This window comes from Gossypium arboreum, chromosome 13 (assembly GCF_025698485.1).
Source record: "Gossypium arboreum isolate Shixiya-1 chromosome 13, ASM2569848v2, whole genome shotgun sequence".
NCBI lineage: Eukaryota > Viridiplantae > Streptophyta > Magnoliopsida > Malvales > Malvaceae > Gossypium > Gossypium arboreum.
The window spans coordinates 6,260,852-6,284,202 of NC_069082.1; the positions used below are offsets into that span (position 1 = coordinate 6,260,852).

The 23,351-nt window shown below is 35.2% G+C and overlaps 2 protein-coding genes across 5 annotated transcripts; one reads left to right on the forward strand and one right to left on the reverse strand.

The window, feature by feature from the left end:
• Positions 1-13,603: 13,603 nt before the first annotated feature.
• On the forward strand, positions 13,604-20,318 carry LOC108463701 (uncharacterized). Of its 2 annotated transcripts, none has more exons than XM_017763606.2 (9): positions 13,604-13,841; positions 14,047-14,651; positions 14,993-15,118; positions 15,197-15,394; positions 15,868-16,092; positions 16,191-17,315; positions 17,685-17,972; positions 18,273-18,726; positions 18,889-20,318. In XM_017763606.2, the coding sequence occupies exons 2-9, from the start codon at positions 14,073-14,075 to the stop codon at positions 19,743-19,745; spliced, it is 3,852 nt and encodes a 1,283-aa protein (XP_017619095.1). In that variant the 5' UTR covers positions 13,604-13,841; positions 14,047-14,072; the 3' UTR covers positions 19,746-20,318. The 2 variants fall into 2 exon arrangements, with proteins under 2 accessions (XP_017619095.1, XP_017619096.1); XM_017763607.2 differs by having other exon boundaries at positions 13,604-13,830.
• A 147-nt stretch (positions 20,319-20,465) lies between these two features.
• On the reverse strand, positions 20,466-23,334 carry LOC108463702 (transcription factor GTE7-like). Of its 3 annotated transcripts, none has more exons than XR_008277312.1 (4): positions 21,644-23,334; positions 21,352-21,556; positions 21,142-21,268; positions 20,466-20,738 (listed from the first exon to the last, which is right to left on the reverse strand). XR_008277312.1 is itself a non-coding variant. In XM_017763608.2 (3 exons), exons 1-3 carry the CDS (start codon positions 23,090-23,092, stop codon positions 21,210-21,212), a joined length of 1,713 nt encoding a protein of 570 aa, XP_017619097.2. In that variant the 5' UTR covers positions 23,093-23,334; the 3' UTR covers positions 20,466-21,209. The 3 variants fall into 3 exon arrangements, 1 of the variants encoding a protein (XP_017619097.2); XR_008277311.1 differs by having other exon boundaries at positions 20,466-21,022; XM_017763608.2 differs by having other exon boundaries at positions 20,466-21,268.
• Between the last annotated feature and the right edge of the window lie 17 nt (positions 23,335-23,351).

Below are 23,351 nucleotides of genomic sequence, written 5' to 3' on the forward strand. Positions count from 1 at the left end.
TTCCTCATAGTGGAACTTAAAAAGCGTCACAAAACTTTCATAATTCTTCCTCCTTAATGGTCTCTAGTTTTCGAGAGAAACATAAATGAGAACCTTGCATAATATATATCAAACCAGTCTATCCAGTTAGTTCCTAAGCATGTCACTTTACAACCCCACTAGCATAGTACTAAAACAAACAGGGCGTACTATACATTTGGCTTTAACACATACCATACTTACCTTTTGTTTAACAAAACCTTTTTCTTTGAATAGCAAAATAGTCTGAAATAGAATATCAACTTACTTACACAGCAGTTACTATATGCCCACACATATGTGCCAATAGACATAATTGGGCGGAATACACTTCGTCAAACAGATTATTTCATTATTACACACCTTAACCTTAGATCCACCAGACTTGGGGTGTGCCAAGGCATGTACCTAGGGACATTTTGTTTAATGTTACAAATGGTTAAGTTGTAATTGCATATATGATAGTTCTATGAACTAATTAGTGTTTATGTTTATAAAATATGTGTTAATGTTGAACATGGTATTTTAGGCTTGTATAAATGAGGAATGGCTAAATTTGAAGTCTTAAGAATGGTATATATATGATTGGTGACGTTTTGGTGAGGCTTATTTAGGTACCAAATTGAAACTGTAAGGACGAAGTCATGACAACGCACCCCCAATGTCACAACAAGAATCAATCTAGGGCTCATGTTGCTTCGAGGTCATAATGAACCATAGTCAAATAGTCATGTCACGAAAAGGAAACTTCAGAAGTTACGATGTCAATTTGAAATTTTTTATTCTTTACAATTTGATCCATTTTCACCCGAGTTAATAAAAGAGCTTTCGTAGGCCCGTATAAGACCTGGAAATGATAATGCATTGTTTAATTAACATGAATTATTTGTATCTAAATGTATACGGACATTGAACAAGATGTTATCAATTGTAGTTGCTCCAGTAACGAATGTGATACCTTCTGACTGGGACCAAGTGATCAGGTCAAGTATTGGGGTGTTACAAAAGCTAACTTAGTAGTTGTTTTTTCCTCTAAAAGGAAGGGAAATAAAGCTAAAAGAAATAATGTTAAGTCCTCTAGACCATAAAAAATGGAAAGGAAGAGAACTAGGAAACATAAAGACTTATCAAAGTTTAAGTCTTTCTTTTGCAACAAGAAAGGGTACTTCAATGTTAACTGCAACGAGTGGAATTCTTTGTACCACCCTAATACCTGACCTGATCGTCGGGTCCAAGCATTAGGATGTCACATTTTTTTCTGGAGCAACTATGATTAATTACAAAAAAATTCATCATTGATCATTAATTTATAAGTGTTATAAGTGTTATAAGTGAAAAACATAATATATAATCATTCTTTAGGTTATATACGTGTTGAATTTGATGCCCTGAAAGTAGTATATATTCGTTTGTAAACTTGTAATTTCTTCGAACAGATTGGTTAATAAAATAAATTTATCAATTACATTAGTATACTTTGTATAATTTTCTTCATATGGTTTTTGCACACAACGCAAAATAGAAGCAAATGTTGCTCATTGGTTGTCTAGTGTCTAAACTAATACTAAGCAGTATTACACGGTCAGATCGTAAAACAAAAAGACAACTTATATTAGTAGATAAACATAAACATGTCATTAATCTAATAAAAAATAAGCAAAACTGGTTGAAAGACTAATATGTAATTTATCAAGTCCAATTTGGGAGATGTTTTATCTTGGAAATCAAAGCGAATGACTCATAGAAAATAGAGACAAAGATGTGACTAACTAGACTGATGTACACCTGATTGGATCCAAGCAGAATAGATCCTAAATTCGTTTATAGATTTTTCACTTGTGACTTTTATAGTGTGACATTTATTAATTCAGAGTGGATGATGGACTATGTATGTGTGACTCGTATACTTTGATATAAGTAAAAGCTTGAGTTCAAATAAATAAAGAAATGAAAACCAATACGTCAAGTATAGGACTTCTGCAGTATGTAACGTCACTTATAACAGTGGAATTCATAGCCTGAGATATGGGTAAATGATATCATCTCATTGGCATTACATGGTTAATGAAAAGTAAACGTGGTCACGAGTCGTTCGTCTTTGTCATGAGTGACTTGATTACTATTTGATAATAATTGACTTTTCATGAAAGAAGATGTAATGGTTGTCATGAGATAAAATAATATCATATTGGAAGAACGGATATTATCCCAAAGAGATTAAGGATATCCTATGAGGATAACACACTTATGACAAGGTCATTGGACGAGCACTAATCGAGTTGCTTTCTTAATGGTATGCGGTTGGGAGAGCTCAGTCAAGATACTATAGTGGAATGACTTCATAACTAAATGAGTTTATAATTAATAAGCATAAAGCTAGAACTTAATTATAAATCATTTGAGCCTCAATTGTATATGTCCAATCGGTCCCTTTACTAGCTCACTGAAACCAGGAACAAATTGCATATTAAATCAAATTAATAGAAATTAACAGAAATGGTGAAAATGGAGAAATGGGAAACATTTGGAAATTGTTATGGTTTTCTCCAAAATGAAAATAAAAATAGAGAAATGGAATTAGTTGGAAACGAATGTAGTTTTCTCCAAAATGAAAATGGAAATAAATCATTTGGTTATAGTGAACCGTAGAATACGAAAATATTAAATGTATTTTCTCATAGATTCTTTCACAGTAAATTCGTCATGATTTTAATGGAATTAGAATTTGGTTGAAAATTTTATTTAATTGAAAATTTAATGAGGTTTATTTTGGGAAATAGAAAAAAAATTGGGTTAAAAGCCTAAAAAGTACTTATAATTGGACCCGGTATAGAAGAGGCCCAAAAACCCCTTATGTAAAATGGTGGGACGACCAACCCTAGTATTATTAACTAGGGTTGACGCCCCCTATACTCCTAGTTAGACTAGGAGTCCATTTTTCTCGTTGAAATAAACTTCTACAATTCAACAAGGGTTTTACCTTCTCTCCCTATAAATAGATGGCATCGATAGGGATATTTACACACAACTTTTAGATATCATTATTCTACCCGAAAATAGAAAAACTTTTATTCTCTAATAATTAAATATATTTTTTGAAATAATGATTCTGTTGGTTTCTATTTGAGAAAAAAATTTTTGTTTTTCAAATCTAAGAAAAGAAAACTATTTTAGCTCTGTGTTTGATTCAAATTGTTCGTGCCCATACTCGAAACAGTTCGTGGTACAAGAATAGGATAAAATCATTTAGTTGAAAGATGAGAACAACAAGGATTCGGCTATCCGAAAACATATGTGTGAATTTAGTCTAAGGTTTATGGCTATAAACATCACAAACCGGGTTGGTTTTCAAAATTTTTATTTTCCTCTATACAAGAAAACCATTTTCGAGCCAAATTTTTCCAACAATACTACCTTACGAAAGCTCAATACCATTCCGGGGTCGAACTAGGACTAAGCTGAAAGTTTTCAAAGTATGTCAAGTGAGTGTTGTGATTTCTAGGGATTAGCATCGCGATTTTGAAAACAAAAGTCATACTTCCCAACCTAAGGACCAAATTGTAAAGTTTTCAAAATAAAACAAGATTGATATCGTGATATTGAGGGTATGGTATTGCGACGACGGTAACAAACCACTAAGTCCCTATTTTTCCAAAGCTTCCAACCTAGTATATTAACCAACATTTGGCCCCAATTCAACCAATTTATGTATTCAAATATGCCTAAACATAGATACCAAAACATCCACCTCACTTATATGGATGACTATACCATTTCCATTGAATCAAAATATATATAAACCATTTCAAAGCATTTCTAGACCTTAGAATAAGTATTCTCTAGGTATATGCCTTAAGACTAAAATGAAACACAATTTACAAACTTTGTTGAGTCGTAAATGGTTGTCTGGATGTTGGCTTCAAGTCTCGAGGCTTCTAGAATCACCTGAACTTACTGTAACGCCCCAAAACGGGCCTAAAAGTTTTGGCCAAATTTCAGAGATCACATTGATCACCGAAGTGATCGTAGAAAAATTTTAGTTTAACAAACCGAAAAACATTGCAATATTTAAGTTACGTAAAATTCTCAGTTATAAATTCTGAATATTTCAAAAGAAAATACAATCCCAATGACACTTACGTGCGTACCACAGTTTTCAAAATAGTACTTATAATTCAAGGTGTTTAATTATAAACTCAGAAATTATTAAAATACTATTAAAGCTTGTTTTTAACTGTGACAGTCCAAGACCTCCTCATGCCAAGTGCAGCATCAGAATTCAGAAATGTACCTGCAAGGGGAAACACTAAAGGGTGAGCTACACGAGCTTAGTGTGAGTTTAAAACATATCTAACAACTGAATTACAAATCAGAAACCAAACGGTAGTTTGATAACGAAAAGTACTTAAAGAGATACGCAGAAATTGAAAGCAAACTCGGAACCAACATCACAAAAATACAAAACAGTCAAAGCACACCAAGTTACACACAGAATACTCAATAGATAAACTTGTCAACGGGTCGATACAATAATACTTATCATCACAATCCAAAATGTCACTACACTAACACCTCAATATGCACAAAATCAGTCATAAATGTTATGACGAACATATAGATTACAAACAAGTAGCTTACATCCAGATGCATATGAATGCAGTCAAGTATTAAAAACCCACCCATCCAGCCAAAACACCTCTTCGTCCCCCGATCACACCTCAAAAGAGCTGTTTAAGTTCATCCAACTAAACACACCATATAGGACCTCGAAGGCCCATCTAACCCTACACACCATATATGTGGACTAAGCCTCTCAGATAATAATACGCAAGAAGGTGGCGATATGCAAGATGATGCATTGGTAAATCGTCAGATAGACATATTACAGTTTAAACTACCATATCAGATAATAGTATGCAGTAAAGCTGATGTACATGCGGTACAGTGCGGTAAATCGCTGTACCCATAAGTTACAGTTAAACTGCCAGATCAGATCAGAATCAGTCTTCTTCTCTTCACAACCAACCTAAAAATTACTTTATACAAGTGCATGTATGCTTACAACCTCACAGAAACAATGAACACATCAATGTAAAATCGATGTAAACAAGCATGAACACACTACCAACTGTGTTCGTAATCGATATCTCACACAATAGTCACAAATAACACATAAGTCGAAGCCCAGATCAGAGTATTAACTACCCTCACTAAAGCCTAGTCAAGGGTCAGAACACACAGACACATTTCCAGTTAAAAAACATACACAGACCTAAAATTCGTGGCTTAGGGCTACACGACCGTGTGCCCTGGTCGTGTGGAAAAGCCTAGGTCATGTGGGGGTTAACACGCCCGTGTGGGAAAAGGCACACAACCGTGTTGCTGAGGTATACGCCCGTGTGAGCCAGGGACATGGCCGTATGAACAGGCTATGTAACTCTCTGTCCATTTGTGCTAAAATAGAGTACAGGGCAGACACAACCATGTATCTAAAACACACGCCCATGTGGGATCCCTAAATATTCAAATTAGCCACACAGCCATGTGGTCAGGCCATGTGGCACCAAATCACTAAATCCCTAATTCCCAAACACACACGCTCGTGTGCCCAGGGGGCACGATCGTGTGAAAATTAACTAATTTTCCCAAATCAGCCACACGGCCGTATGGCACCCAAATTAGCCCAAAAACCCTAAATCCGAATTGCACACAGTCGTGTGAACCGCCCGTGTGGTCAAGAAACCACACCAAAATTGACTGAAAGTATCATTTTTCAATCACTAAAATGACCCTTAATCAAGGTATTTCAGAAACACACCATAATAAACCGAATTTATGCAATTTAAAGCCAATACAAACCTCAATTTCTCAACTACCAAATCACACAAAAAGGGTTGCCAAATTTCAAAGCAATTTAGTAACGAGTTATATAGTTCAAAACACACTCATTATGTCAAATTACCTATAATCAATTCAGTATTTCAATAACAAAAACGAAAAGTTCAGAACCCAGACCTGACTTGCGATCAAAACGCCTAGAACTCAATCAACACACGTCGACAACCTCAATACGAACTCGAAGCTCAAGTTGACAAAAAAATATAAACAAACCAATGTCGCAGGAAAATTCAAGAGGTTAATTAAATAAATTAATTGTGTAAAAAATAAATTGAGAGAGAATGAAGAGAAAAGATATTAAGAGAAGGAACGTCAAAAAACACTTTATACCTCTTTTCTTTCCTTTTTTTTAAACCAAAATAAAATTAAATTAAATAAAACAAATAAAAGTAAATATCTAACATTTTTAAAACAAAATAGTGCTAAATCAAAATAATTCCTTCAAAGCACACGTAAGGACTTGAACCCAAATCCCTAAGCTAAACTAACACATAACCAACCACTAAACCAATACGCCAATTTTGATACTAAAACGCAGAAACAAACTCAAATGTTTGATCTAGCCACGACCTACCTACAAATATCAAAACTTCTAACCCCAAAAACTAGGGTGTTACACTTATGTACAAAGAAACCAACTGTATGTTGAGCAAAAGAGCTTAGTGGTACATTTATAATTCAAGTAAAACATAAGCATTAACAACCAATCGCAACATAATCATGTATATCTATATGCACATATCAACCACCTACTTACAAAATGGAGTTACCAAGCTTTACATTTTTAATCTAAACAAATTATGTGTATAAAACAAGCACCAATTCATCCCAATAAAAAACAACATATGGACAAGTCATTTTACTTATAATTGCATTATAAGTCCTTTTTTGAAATATCATTTATAATATCACATACTGCATTCATTTCTAGAGTCTACAAACTCTTCTGTATTCATTTCGGCTCTTAGGGCTCAATTTCATTTTATTTACAACATTTCATTAGCATTTTATCATAATTCATTTCAAATGTACCAATTTATAATTTGTAACCCCTATTAATCTAACTCAGACTCGGATGAATACTTGGACCATCTAACCAACACACCACATTGGCACCAAAATGCATCCTAACATATAAAACGCATACGTGGCACACAAAGTGCATACTGGCGCATAAGCACATACCTAGCACACGAAATGCATACTGGCGTATAAGCACATAATCCCATACTCAATTCAATCCTACAGCATGCCAACTATAACCGATTCGGCCCAACCAGTTAATAGGGTAACAACATTCACTTCCTTTTTACAGTTTAGTACACATGTCATATTTCAATCATTTGCACCATCACAATCCATTTCAATAGCATTTCACATATATTTCATAGAATTTCCATACATATTCACACAATTTTCATGGCACATAACATATTTATAACAATTCATATTATTTAACAATTTATTCAATTTAGTCATTTATTCCAAAAATTCACATTCCAGCTCAATTAAACAACTATTATCATCATTATATACTTACCTTGGTACTCCTATATGAAAGTAACATGAAATGAAAACAATCCATACAATTTAAATTATAAATGTACAAACCGAGATTTTTGCGCGTCATTCATCGATGATTTTCGTTTTTTCTTTTCCTCTCGATAATTCAATGTTGTCATCAACTAGAATAATCATAGAACACATCCCATTATCAAATATCAGATTCCCATTGAAACAGAATCAAATACCAATTTTTACAAAATTTTCAAATCATTCAATTTAATCCTTAATACCGAGACAAGCATAACTTTCAATTTAAAGCCTCAGATTAAAATCCGATTTCACCAAAACTCATTAGGGACCTTCTATTTTCTATCCCTACCAATAATTCATTATATTTTTTCATTTTATTTAATTTGGTCCCTAATATACAAAACTAACCAATAAGTTTAACATTTAGTCTTTTTCTTAGACTAAGCTTAATTTCTATCAATTTACCACCTAAATCATCTAATTTTCAAAAATGAAATCTTAACAATACATCACCAATTGATCAAATTGACCCTTGGGTTAGATAGATCAAGCTCTCAAGATAAAAATGAAAGAAAAATTGCAAGGGACTACTTGTAATGTTGGTTGACAGCTTCAATTAAACAAAAATAGTGTTTTTCTTTAGGTTCCTCCTTGGGCAGTTAAAGAACATGAGAACTCTCATCTCTCTTTCCGTCAATTTCCTTTTTATACCTAGTTTAGTAATTAATTAAGCTTTGTTTACTTAATTAATCATAATTTCTTAACATTTTAACCTTTATTTACTTAATTTATTTTATTTAAGTATTATCGTCTCCTAATATATTTTTTAAAATGGTTTACTAATCATTTTGGACCTTTAGATAATTCCAATTTAAGTCCCCAAGCCTTATCCTGATTTAAAATCTATAGCGATTAAACGTTTACAATTTAGTCCCTAAGCCTTAATTACTCATAATTTCGGCTAAATCACTTAACAAAATTTCAATTCATCAATACAATAACTCTGTAAATATTCTTATTAAATATTTATGGCTCAATTTACGGAAACAGGATCCTGAAATCACATTTTCTAACACCATTAGAAATCGGGTTGTTATATTTTTAGTATTTGAAACTTGCTTAGTGGAATGGGTAAACCTTATTGTTTCTCCACTTCTAAACAAAACATTTTAATTTTTGAAATATAGGGAACAAAATATGATAATATGCTAGTGTGAAAAAAGAAAGAAAAATAAAATAAATTAAGCATGTGTCAACTTATTCTCATATCAAATAATATAAAGTCTCTCATATTTAGTGATGTTTGAATTGGACTGGATTGGCCATACGGACTGGTTGGATCAAAAATTGGTAGGGTACCGATCCGAAGAATGGTATTGAATTGATTAAACCAGCTAAAAATCGATGGTTGAACCTTTGTTATTTTTTTAAATATATTTTTATTTTTATGATTTTTTATAATTTTTTAACCAAACCAGTTGGAACAACGAACCAATGGCATGACTGATTTTATCATTGATCTAATTTTAAAAAAGTTGCCCAAAATAACCAAATATATATACCACAACATTTCTTTTTATTAATTCATCTCTTTATTTTTACGAATATTGAAAAGTTTGTTTGTATACTTAATTTGTATAAAAAATCATTCTCATACCTTATGAATTATGAAAATTGAGAAATTAGTCTTGTTGTTCATAAGCTAGTGAATTTAAACTTTTGGTTTTTGTTATTTTGTTGCATATAAATTATTGAATGGTAAAATTTAACAGTATTACCTAATTAGATTAACTTCTCAGTTTTCATAAAAGCATAAGCAACAAATTCTAACAAATTAATTTCAAGCGTATCAATTTTTTCTCTCTCTTTGTTCTCCCAATAAAAGTTGAGCTGTTAGTGCCATTCGTATCTTCAGCTAAGGCTGTAGGTGATCAAAAGCTCTTTATCTCCTCTTCAATCTTATACCGAGCCTATAACTTCTACAACTTTCTTGTTGTGTTGCCTTTTCCAATTTTTGAATGAACTTTTGGTTCTTCTTTGGCAGCCTACTATTTTGGATTCAAAGTATCGTCATCATCACTATTCTAGCTTCGGACCCCATCTAAATCGAGGTAAGTGTTGCATTTGGCCTCACCTAGATCGATCCATTTGTTGCTTCAAACCATCATCGATAGTTTCCTCCATGTGCCACTGGTCCACCTTAACCACTGGTCCACTCGGATCTCTATTAGGGGATTCTAAAAGTCGTGTTGTTTTTTCAATCTTAAGGATTAGGTATTGTAATGGTGGCAAACTCTTTGGTCATCAAATAGTTGGTCACTAGTCCCTATTTCTGTCCTTGGCCTTCTCTCATTGTCGGGCTTGAATCAATTTTCGGTAGGATGAGCCCACACCAGGATAATAGTTTTTTACAGCCTTTGGTTGAGCTATGACACTCAAGTTTCGTGTGTAACAATCTGATTTCCAATGTTACTAAAAATGATGATTTTGGAATCTCATTTTTTAATGATCGAGTCTGTAAACATTATTTATTAATATTTATGAGTCTATTATAGGGTTATATTAAATTTTGGCCCGATAATTTTAATGATTAGATGGTTAATTAGAGTATAAGGACTAAATCATAAAACTTAATCGATATTGATTTTTATTAGTTAAATGGAGTAAATAGTATTATTGCAAGGGTTAAAATGGTAATTAGGCTATTATGAACACTAGTGGATGGTTAATGCTTGATATATTAACAAAACATATGTTAAAAATAATGTTCATATTAGTGTTATGATTAAATTAAAATACATAAAAGAAAAACAAAAAGGTATGGTCATTTTCATCATCTTTTCCACCCTCCTTCATCATTTTCACCATTGAAGAGAAAACCTGAGCTTTTCATCCAAGCTTTGAGCTTCAACTGGTAAGTCGTTTTTAATTCATTTCTTGTAATTTTATGTTTTTGGAATTCTGGAAGCTTGATTTAGCTAACTCGGGCTTTGACCGTAAAAATATTAAATTTTTAAAAATTTTTTATTGATGATTTTTGAAGTTTTTGGTGTTAAATAGTTAAATGTTAAGCTTAGATGTTATGTAGGACTAATTTGTAAAGTTTGAATGCTTGTTTTGCATTTAAGGACTAAAATGAAATTTTGATAAAATTGTCATTTTTTTATAAATATGGGTAGTAGAAGGTTTTAAAAGGATGTGATTGAAAACATATTATAAAACAGGGTCTAAATGTGAAAGTTATGATAGTTTCGGTTTTAATGACTAAATTGAATAAAAAGTAAAAGTTTAGAGAAATTTCGTAATATGATATTAAAAGGTCATATGCATATATTTAGACATTATAAGGTATTTGGAATTGATAATTTAAAATTAATTATTATATAGATCAAGATTTGAAGCAAGTTGAAGATAATCAAGGAAAAGAAAATTTGTTGAATAGTCCCTATGAATAAACTCGTTAGCTGATTTTTCCTTGTAAGTTCATCGAGTATATTTATGTAATTATATGTATTTATTGTAGTTTAATTGTGAATTTATATTGTTTGAATATATTTTACAATGTTTACATGTTAGTACAAAATGTGAGAAATTGACTTAAGGATTTAATTGTAAAGTTTCACGTAGGTGATAAATATAGTTCATGTGGAATGTTGAATGGATATGATATGATATGACATATGATTCGATTCATGGAAATGCTACGGTAATGTAAATGTTCTGAATTCTATATAAATGCCCATTTGAACTTAGTAAACGATTAGGATACAATTGGTATGCTAATAGGGTTAGTTGGTCGCTTGTACAGGATTGCACTTCAGTGCCTCTGTTTACACTTAAGCTCCTCTTTTTAGCACTACGATGATCTCTGGTGTGGTTTAGGTACCCGAGTATCAGAATCTTCTTACTATAATTCGTCGAGCTAATAGGATCTGAGTTTAAATGATCCTCTGTTTGTATTTTGGAGCTTTTGTTTGCATTACGGTGCCTCTGTAAAACACTACGATGCCTCTGTATAGCACTATAGTGCTCTCTGGTATGGTGTAGGTACTCGGGTATCTGAATCTCTTTGCTATAATTCATCGACCGGATTTGAGTTTAAATGATATAAGATGTGATGGAATATGTTGAATCTATGTGAATGGACTACATTAAATATTATTTCAAATGTGGAAATATTTTATGATTCGGTATTATGACAAACTCACATATTCCTTGTGAACTGTAATGTCAGGTTAATAATATTATGCTAATTGTTTTATTGTGTATTTTTTAAGTTTACGTATATTTTAACCTATGAACCTACTCAGTTTATTTAAAGCTTACTCTGTTTTGTTTTCTGTAGTTGACGTTTTGCATAACGTGTCTATTGGATCATCCCCAAAGCTCACACTGTTCAACTTCAGTCTATGTAGACTTTTGAATTGTTCTAAACTCGATTATGTGCCATGTGTATAGGCTTGGTTGTGAATAAGTGTTTTTGTGTTTAAGTGATATTTTGGAAAGATGATGAAATGGTCTATATGTAATGTTTGTTTTGAAAGTTTTATGGTATGTTTATAAGATTTGAATGTAATGTGTATGTTTAGTTGAGGTGTTCAAGTTATTGAATCAAGGAAGAAGGTGATTTTTGGTGATGCTTGGATATAAATTTTAAGGTATGTATACTAGTTTGTAGTCACTATATTAATTCCTGAATGGTTAAGTTTTAGTATGTGTAAAGGTGAGGTTAATGATGTGAGAATTTGGAAAGTTATTTTGACAGTATGTGAAATTTGTAACATATGTTTTATATACATGTTTGAATTGGATGAATGGTTTGAAAGTTTCTTATCTTGGTGTGATGGTGCCATTGAGGCATATTGGTTAGATGATTAAGGGTTGATATAGTATGTTTTAGAATTGTTTTGGATTGTTTTGAATAAGTTTACCATTAGTCAAATTGTACTATGAAATTGTCTTTTTAGGTTAAAAATTGAATCATGTACCTTAGGGCATAATTTGTACCATATGGCCTGCCCACACAGTATGGTGACACGATCGTATGTCTACTAGATAATAGGTAATATTAGCAGCACACGGTTCCCAATCGTCACATGGTTTGGCCACACACCCTGTGAGTACTGTCGATTTGGTCATTTCGTTTTCGCACGGCCTTAGCTTATTACACAGCCATGTGACTTTTGATGAATTTTTGCATTTTGGTCCACACAACTTCAGTGAGTTACACGGCCTTGTGACTCCAGTTCCGCACAGTCACAGTTTGTTACATAGCCGTGTGACCCTTGTTTTAAAAAAATATCTTACTTTTTAAAAATTTTCAATTTGGTCCTTATTTGTGCTTGGGTCAACTTAAAAGCTTTCGTAAACTCAATTGAGACTCGAATTAGCTTGTAAATCATATTATGCGTGGATAGTGAAATGTTTTTATTGTTTAATTGAATTTTAAAGCCGGAATTGTATGTGATATACTTTGTTAACTATTGTAGCATCCTATAGCTTAAGTCTGACAACCAAACCTGGTGAGGGGTGTTACATCGTGGGACTCAATTCTCTAAGTCCCTAATTACTTTGGTCTATTGCTACTATTGTTTCAGGCTATCCACTGCCAGAGGCAAGAATTGCTCAAAGACTCACCTTATTAAGGCCTATTACCCTGATGGTTGAGTATGTCACAACTATATTGTTTGGGCCAATGTTTTGTGTCAAAGGTCTCTTCTTTTCTTCCATTAGGTGAGAAGCTTGATTCAATCAATGATGATCTTTTCCTAACATAAATTGTTAAATTTACTCACTTTTCGATATTTTGTCTCTATGAAGCTTGGGTTATCAACTGTTTCCTTTACCTTGTTTTGCTTGAGTTAGTGGCCTCAATGACCTTATTTGTATAGGACATTGTTCCCACTTAGTGTACTCCTTTTCCTATGTATCAAATTTGAACTTTACAAAAAAAAATACAAATTAAAGTTAGGGTGAGATTTATAATTAGACCACAATTTCTTAATGCATAAGTATTTTAATAGATTGATAAAAATATTTATTTGATCAATTTTTTATGATTATTATTTCCTTAAATAATTTTCGGTTTAAAAGATCAATATTTTAAAAATAATTTAAATTTTATTATAAAAAATCTCCCTAATACGTGATGCGGGGAATCGATTATTTCTAATTTTATCATGTATTTACAATTATTACTGTCACTAAACCCTAATTTTTCCCCAAATCACTGTTTGTTCTATAAATTAATAAAACCCTAAAAGGCGTCCCAATCGTCAACAGCCCTCTCTGTGCCTCTCTCTCTACTCTAAAGCCTCATAACCCTAAAAATTTTCAAGTTTCTTTAACAAAGCAGCTTAAAAAACCGAAAAAAGAAAAGTAAGTAGAAGGTAATATATATTTTTTATTTGTTTTGAACAGATTTTTTATTTGATTTACAAGAAGTTTAGGATATTGAAATTTCATGCTTTTTGTCCTCAAAGTATAATCAATTTATAGCATTGTCACTTACAAAGGTTATATTTTGAATCTTTTTTTATGTTTTGATTCGTTCTTGTTGGGAAACTTGATTTTGATGCATAGTTATTATTGCAGAAGGTATTCTGGAATTTGGGTTTTTAATGGGTTTTAAGAAAAGAAGCACTAAATCTGAGGAAGACGTTCTTGAGGGTCAAACTGATTTAGCTGCGGATAATACGGTTTCGGCTCCTTCCAGTAAGAAAATTAAGATGATTGGCAAAAAAGATGCAGACATGGGAGATGGGGTTGCTTCCTCTTCTGTTGCTAATTCCGTTAAACCAATGGAGAGAAAAAAGAAGAGAAAACAGGTAGACAAGGAGAGGCGGCGATCGGTTTTAGAAAATGAGGAATCTCAGCTGAAACAACCGATTATTGAACCGAAAGGAAAGGATGCCACAGAGCCTGTGGCAGCTTCGTCTAGTAGTAGTTCGCCTGAGTTCCATATCAGTGTTTTTAAGGACTTAGCCTCGGCAGATTCTTTGGTGAGAGAAGCAGCAGTGGAAACAATGGTGACTGAGTTGCAGGCGGTGCAGAAGGCATATGATAGGCTTGAGAATAAGGACTTGGTTGAGGGTGGTTTGAAACTGGAAGCTCAAAAGGATGATGGCTTGGATAACTGTGCATCCTCTTTGGGGTATGCCGTGCGGAGGTTGATACGCGGTGTTTCTTCATCAAGAGAGGTTTGATTTGCTGTCTTCACATGCTTTGTCTCACAAGAATTCATGTAGTTACTTGTTGAGGTTTTAGATACTTGTATCTTGCATTTCACTATGGAAGTCATGGCTTTCCTATTTTTCCAATTTGCTTTACCCTTTTATGAGAAGTAAAATAGTCTGAAACTTTTTTACCTAGGACTAGTGATCAAATTACATATGCTTTTGATGTGTTACTTATAAGTTAGCATTTGAATCCAGTTTGACATCCAGCACCTAAAATATACTTATGATCTTGGACAATATACTTTGCCATTATAACTTAAATTGGCCTATTGGTGAATTATGTTTTTCTACTTGTTTTGCAGTGTGTTAGACAGGGTTTTGCGTTGGGTTTGACTGCTTTGGTTGCCTCAATTCCCAGCATTAAAGTGGACTCCTTGTTGAAACTTATAGTTAATTTGTTGGAGGTCTCATCATCTATGAAGGGTCAGGTATGCATGCTTTCCCCCTTGCATATCATCAGGTTGTCATCACGCAATAATGCTCAAAAACTAGCTTCTATCTTGTAGGAAGTAAGGGATTGCCTCCTGGGTCGCTTGTTCGCTTATGGTGCTATTGCCCGATCTGACAGACTCACTAAAGAGTGGTTGTCCGATAAAAATACTCTTCTTATCAAGGAATTTATGAGTGCTATTATCTCCCTTGCTTCCAAAAAAAGATATTTGCAGGAGCCATCGGTTTCCATCATTTTAGAAATTATTGAAAAGGTATTTTCTGATGATGTAATTGGATTTTTTCCTTAATAATATTTTTACTTTTTGCTGCCATAATGTGGGGGGAAACTGTAATAATTCCAAACCCATGCTAAGCTTAAATCAATATTTTGTCTATTCTGATGTCAGCAGTTTATTTATTTTGTAATATTAATACTAGGTGAGTTGCAATGGCTTCTAAGTGCATCATTATAAATAGTTGCTTTACTACTCTTTTGATTGGATGGTGTAACCAGTGCTTTTAATGCCGTTGCTTTTGTTTTATGCTTGTTCATATATTTTCTTTGTAACTTCCTGTAACTGTATACATATGTTGACTGGTAATAGTCAAGCTGGCAGTTTAAGTATTCTCTTTTTTATGCATGTCTTGTCAAGCTTAATGTCAGTATTGTAAGTGTTCAATTTGCAATCTATGAATTTGTTAAGTAGATGTTTCAGTCTTTATGTAATGCTTCTATATGTTGCAGCTGCCTGCTGAAGCATTGTTGGATCATATTCTTGAAGCTCCTGGAGTTCCTCAGTGGTTTGAAGAAGCCATTGATGTTGGGAATCCTGATGCCTTGCTGTTAGCTTTAAAAATTCATGAAAAAACATCCATTGACAGCAAATTCAGCAAACTTTTGCCAAATCCATTCTGCCCAAGCAAACTTTTCTCTGCTGATTATTTATCCTCAATTAGTAACTGCTTGAAGGTAACTTTTAATGCATCTATATACTGAAGGGATAATCATTGAGAAAAATAAAGTTTAAATATGTTCTAAAGTTATTTATTTGGTCTGTAATATGGCAGGAATCCACATTTTGTCAACCCCGGGTTCATAGTTTGTGGCCTGTTCTGGTAAATATTCTCCTACCTGATACCATTTTGCAGGCCGAAGATGCGGTATCTGCTTCTAATTCCTTAAAAAAGCACAAAAAGGGTCGCAAGTCTAGCTCTTCAGAAGAAGAAATTGCAAATAACGTCCAGTCTTTCTGTGATGTTGTTATTGAAAGATCCTTGCTTCTGTCATCTCATGATCGTAAACACTTAGCATTTGATGTTCTGCTTCTTCTCCTGCCAAGATTACCGTCTTCTTTTATACCTATTGTTTTCTCACCCAAAGTTGTTCAGTGCTTGATAGATATACTTTCCACAAAAGATTCATGGCTGTATAAAGTTGCACAGCATTTTCTTAATGAATTATTAGACTGGGTTAGGAATGATGATGTCAGGCGAGTAGCTGTTATTGTTGCCTTTCAGAAGCACAGCAATGGAAAGTTTGATTGCATTACAAAGACAAAAACAGTGAAAGATTTGATGGCAGAGTTCAAAACAGAAGCTGGTTGCATGCTGTTTGTTCAGAACTTGATTAACTTGTTTCTGGATGAAGGTCATGCTTCCGAGGAACCTTCTGATCAGAGTCAAACAACTGATGAAAATTCTGAGATAGGCTCAATCGAGGACAAGGATTCTATCGGAATTATGGGGAATGCTGATTTTCTGAAAGGCTGGGTCATAGAATCACTTCCTAGTGTTCTGAAACATTTAAAGTTGGACCCTGAAGCAAAATTCCGAGTGCAAAAGGAAATATTGAAGTTTCTATCAGTTCAAGGTCTATTCTCTGCATCTCTTGGTAATGAAGTTACTTCATTTGAATTACAGGAGAAATTTAGATGGCCAAAAGCAACCACCTCGACTGCTCTTTGCAAAATGTGCATAGAACAACTCCAATCTCTGCTAGCAAATGCTCAAAAGGTTGAGGAGCCCCGATCTTTGGCTAATGGACTTGAGCCTAATGACCTTGGTTCCTACTTCATGCGGTTTTTCAGCACATTACGTAACATTCCTTCGGTTTCTCTATTTCGAACTTTGACTGATGATGACAAAGAGTCAGTCACAAAATTGCTAGAAATGGAGAGTAAACTTTATAAAGAGGTAAGCTTGATATTGTGCTTTACTATCAATAATAAATGCTTTAGATATGGGTCTGATTTTGAGGTTATTTTCTTTAATAAATCCAAGCTCTGAAACAATTTGTGTTCTACCTGTTTGTTTTCACTTGCAATTGAACAGTTGGGGTAAGCATGGTCTTACTCACATGTGAATATATTTTGACACTTGTCTATGGGTTTGTGGTTTTTTTGATGAAAAGGGGATAATGGCTTAATCTATGTTGAACAAAAATAAGAATGTTTTACTTGTATTGGACTGTTGATCTTGTATGTATATTTGGAAAAGTAATGATCTTGTTTGCTATTGACTCTTGCAATGATACACAGTTTTTGAATGCTTAAAAAATGACAGGAAAGGAACTTTAGGCTCAGCAATGATGCAAATAAAGTGCATGCATTGAGGTATTTGCTCATCCTATTGCTACTCCAAGTACTCCTCCGGCCTGGGGAATTCTGCGATGCAGCCTCTGAGCTTACAATATGTTGTAAGAAAGTTTTTACAGCTCCTGATGATCTCAACTTATCTGGAGAAGACGAGTTGGATGATGATGCAGCACCAGAATTAATGGATGTTCTTGTGGATACTTTACTTTCCTTGCTGCCTCAGTCGTCAGCCCCTATGCGGACTGCTATTGAGCAGGTGCACAACAATAACTTATTCTAGTCATTCTTATGCGATGTTGGAGATCATCCATACCTTCTTTTGATTTTGCAATACCTTAATTCTTTCTGTTTCACCCTTCTTTAATGTTTATAGCTACCACTTATCTATTCTATCCATATATTTCTTAACTAAATGTTCTCTTGATTGTATTTATATTACTCTTCTAAGTCCAGCTTTGGTTTTTCTGATTTGTCTTATTAGAACAACTCAGATGTTTTTTCATTTTTCTTATGTTTTTTCATTTTTCTTACTTTATTTGGCACGTATTGTTTATAGGTTTTTAGATATTTCTGTGGCGATGTTACTGATGACGGGCTGATGCGGATGTTGCGGATAATTAAGAAAGACCTAAAACCTGCTAGACATCAGGAAGCAGGCAGTGAAGATGACGACGACAATGATGATGACCTTCTTGGTATTGAAGAAGATGAGGAAGAAGATGAGGATATGGATGAAGCTGAGACTGGTGAAACAGCTGACAGTGACGAACAATCGGAAGACTCTGAGGCAGTAGTTGGCAGCGAGGGGGCTGATAAAGATATTCCTGAAGATTCTGACGAGTCTGATGGAGGAATGGATGATGATGCTATGTTCCGCATGGACACTTATCTTGCTCAGATCTTTAAAGAGAAAAAGAATCAGGCAGGTGGCGAAACTGCTCAGTCCCAGCTCGTCCTGTTCAAGCTCCGAGTTCTTTCACTTCTGGAAATTTATTTGCATGAAAATCGAGGCAAGTGTATTTCCTATCTGTTTTGTTTATTTGTTAGTATTGTTCGAGTTTAGAAATGTTAAGTTTTGTAATCTAGACTGACTTGCCGAAATGTTTCTTTTTTAACTTGCAACTTATATACAAGATTCTAAGAAGTGTGTATTTATGATCTTTCTGATTCAGGTAAGCCCCAAGTCTTGACAGTATTCTCGAACTTGGCTCAAGCATTTGTCAATCCACATACCACAGAAGGCAGTGAACAACTCGGACAACGTATATGGGGAATTCTTCAAAGGAAGGTATTCAAAGAAAAGAAGTTACCCAAGGATGAATCCATACCGCTGTCTACTCTTGAATCTCTATTGGAGAAAAACCTTAAGTTGGCATCAAAACCATTCAAGAGAAAGAAATCTGCAAGCAGCCTATCAAAGAAGAAGCTGACAGCCTCTTTGACCAGATATAAAATGATTGTTTCGCTTGCTCAGAATTCAATATATTGGATATTGAAGATCATTGAAGCAAGAAATCTCTCAGATTCTGAATTACAGGGAGTCTTTGATCTCTTACAGGCTGTTCTGGAGGGGTATTTTGACAGTAAAAAGTCCCAAATAAAATCTGGGGTTTTGAAAGAAATATTTAGAAGAAATCCTAGAATCAGTCGTCAACTCTTCGGCTTCTTGTTAGAAAACTGTGGCAATGCAAAATCAGACTTTCGACGGGTTGAGGCTCTCGATTTGGTGATTGAAGTATTGAAGTCACAGGTCCCCATGAACTCTAATGAAAGCAAGCGAGATGCGTCGAAGAAATTTTTGAAAAGCCACCTGCAGAGTCTTGGTCATCTTATAGAGACCTTGGTGACAAAGATGCCCGAAAAGAAGTCTCGAAAAACCGAAGTGCATAAATGCTGCGATAAGATCTTCCAAATGATAACAACACTAGACCTAACCAAGGCTTTTTTGAAATGTTTGGAACCCGGCACTCTCTCTGCTTGTGAATCCCAACTCGGTTCCGTTTTTCTCAAGTTGAAGAAGCTCAAATGAGAGCCAAGTATAAAAGGTTAGCCCTTGTTTGTGGAAACAACTTATCAAGGAAACCTCATTTTTGCTTTGCCTTTTTGCCATTTGTATGGTGCTTGCTCTCACATTGTTGCTTAGTGCCTTTGCTTTGTTTAAAGTGGTGACAGTGGGTGAAAATTTGTTGACATCCTGGTTTAATTCATCCAAAAAAGAAAACCATGAGGGATTTTGTTTATCAGCCTTTATTTATTTATATATATATATTATATTTAAGATGATTTACCTGCCGAAATGTCATCTGCAATTTATGTATTGCTCTGCAAGTCATTGATGTGCCCTAATCATGATATAGGTACTATTTGAGAGCTTGTAACTCTTCGTTTGCGTCCGACAGGAATCTCTAAATACATGGAAAACTAAAAAAAGGAAATCTATGTTTGTGTCGGATACATAGTCTATATACACGCCATTTTATTTCAAGTATGCGAATTTGGATGATGGAAATGTGAATACCTCGTTGCTGTTTTACTGTCGGCATTTTGAGCCTGACTGTGTCAACGAATTGGTATTTGCCATCCAATCCAAATATTTTCTTTTCCTGTGAGACACGTCTCCATGCGTATAATTGAGGAAAACTTGGTAAACGGTAGGTACAACGTTTGTTCGCCGAAAAAGGACGACAGGAAGAGAATTGGATTGTCTACTGATTGAAGAGGGATGATGATATTTAGAAAGTTGAGTCAATTTTAGATTGAACTTGGATCAGTCTATATTCAAAATGTTTTGTTTTGAGTCGTCTCAAATTCAACTCAGCTCACATCATTTTGAGTTTAACCAATAGTTTACTTCAAAATGGCGCATGGGTATAAAGCAATTATGATTTCCCATAGCCTAAAGACCTTTTTTAGGCTTCACTTTACACTGTTGTCTTCTTCACCTTCCTATCTTTCCTTGGTCCGAAAAATTTTGAGCATTGGCCAACATCCAAACGAAGGAACCCATAAACATAGCTTCAATCTGTAAAAATACCTCTATTGATGATGCTGAAAATCATTTAAGTAATTTTTTTTTAGGGTTAATGCATACAAAAGTATCCCCCCCCCCCCGCAATTCTTTTCCTTCACCCTAACCTACCTTCTCTACCAAACCCTACCCTCTTTCCACTAAAAACCCACCCCTTAAATTCACCATTTTCTCTTCCCAAAGCTGCCCTCCCCTTTCCATTTTCATACTTTTCTTTCCTCCAAAGTGAGCAACCATTACAATTTCACACAACATTTAAACCCCCCACCACCACCACCCTGTACATCAACCAAAAAAAAAAAAAGGAAAAAAAAAATGTTCATATCTTCAGCATTTAATACTTACTAATATCCCTAATTTTTTTTCCAGTTTGTTAGCAGATGTTAGCAAAATCTACCTCTCATCTACATCCCCACCACCCAATTTTCCAACTGGATTTGCCCCAAAATCGAATAGCTCATGCCTTCAAGACCGTGCATCGTCTGCATCGGAATCACTTCCGGATGAACTCCCAGAATCTGAATCTGCGATAACAACATTACAAGATGATTTTTTTTTCCGGAACACATTGGTTAAATTCCAAAATCAAAATGGAGAAGAGAAATACCACTCGAAGACGAAGAATCGCTGCTTGAACTACTGGAGCTGCTAGAGCTGCTACTAGCTCGATCGTTATCCTTCTCAATCTCCACGGGTGGGAAACTGCTCATCGGCATTTCGTCCCCAATATCTACATCTTCCTCTCCAGCATCGCCTTTTTTCGGTTTCTTCATCTCCATTGGAACCTCAATCTTCTCCACGGTTGCCTCTTCCTGAATTTTTCAAATCAGAACAAGCAAGTTCGTACAATAGACAAAATGAAATCATCAGTACATATCAAGCAAACACAATGTGCTTACCCTATGGCTGTCATTGGATACGGCGTTGTTCGCCATCAATGCTTGCCGCTTTATCTTGCTGACCATCTTCTTGTAATTAGTGACAAACCGATCTAACTCCCACAACGTCTCGGTATCCATTGCCTCAATGTCGAGTTCGATCTCATCCCCATCTTGCCTCAAATGCCCATTCCTTTTCCTTATAATCTGAACCACATTATCCATCTTCTCTTGTGGTAAGCTCTGCAATCCAATCCCCAACTTTTGCTTCTCTTCCATACTCATTTCCCTCTTGTTCGGATCCTTAGCCTTTGGCTTCGGCTGCTTCAATGACTTCACAGGTGGTGGCCTTACAGGTGAAGGCACCCTTGCCGGCGCCTGCAAGTGCATCTGTGGTGGTGGTACATTCGGGTTCGAAACAAAGCCCGATACCCCTCCAATTCTATCAATTCTATCCGATCTCGACACAAAATTAGCCGAATCATCCCTATCGACAATTATCCTCTCACTATCTCTTTCCCTATCTTTCTTCAACCTATCAGCTTCACCGTGATCCCAAGAACTCGCCTGCAACTCTTCCTCGTAATAACCCCTTTCGGGAGGCTCATCTTGCTCCTCCAGTTTCAAGCTCAACGGCCGGAACAGTTCCTCGAATTTTGCAAGAAATTGCTCGGCCAACACATAAACCTCATGCCCCTTGGGGTTATACAACATGGCGTTATTAAAAGTGAGCCTTACATCCGCCGCAAATTCCAAGGGAGACCCGTAGAAATTCTTCGACATCCTCGATTTCACAGTGCCCAGATCCATCGGGTTCTTGATTATGTCGTAATAGTCATGAAGACCCATTCCAATAACATCCACAGGCGAATTGAAGATGTAGCCGTGCTTGTTTTTCATCAGTTTGGTCAAGATTTGGGAACAGCTTTTCATCAAATGAGCCGTGGAAGCTTTTCCGTTCTCTTGAGGGTTCAATCTCTTAAATTCTTTGCTGAAATTCGACGGTAAAGGCCGTTTGTTGCCGGAAATGTTTTTCTTGGGCAACGATTTCTTGTTTGAGCTGGATCTAACGTGAAAATCATTCGACTCGATCCGATTTCTCAATTCACGAATCTGCTCCAACTCGGCAACCAACTGATTTTTCAGATCAATCAACTCCTTCCTTGAATAAGAGCTGATGCGAAAGCTGACGTAAGCGCCCGAGCTGAAATCATTCAGCTTCGGATTTATCGACGACGCATCATCAGAAGCTGCGGATTGGGTCACGGCGGGAGAATCATCCACGACATGGCCGGCTACATCATCAGGTGGCGCCAAATGATGGTGGAATTGACGTTTCTTGTTGAATTTAGGGTTAGGGTTTGGTTTCGTTGCTGTGAAGGGAACCTTGCCCATGAATTTAGCAACACTGCCTTTCGGCTGCGGTGGCCAATTTGAATCGCTTCGATTCGCTAACACGGCAGATGCCATTAAATTATCGGGAGCCGGTAGGGTTCCGGCGAGGGATTCCCGATTCAAATTGACAGGATAAAACCATGAAAGAGAACACCGTTTCCGACACGCGCCACCTCAATAACCACCACGCGCCGACTTACACCAGTGTAGCAAAGAATTCGACACGAGAAAAGGCTAAAAAATTATTAAACGTGAAGACTGGGTTTAGGATCTAACCCCTTCGTTGAGCGAGGAACAAGAGAAGGCTAGGCTCGGTTCTTAAAGGCGATGAGAT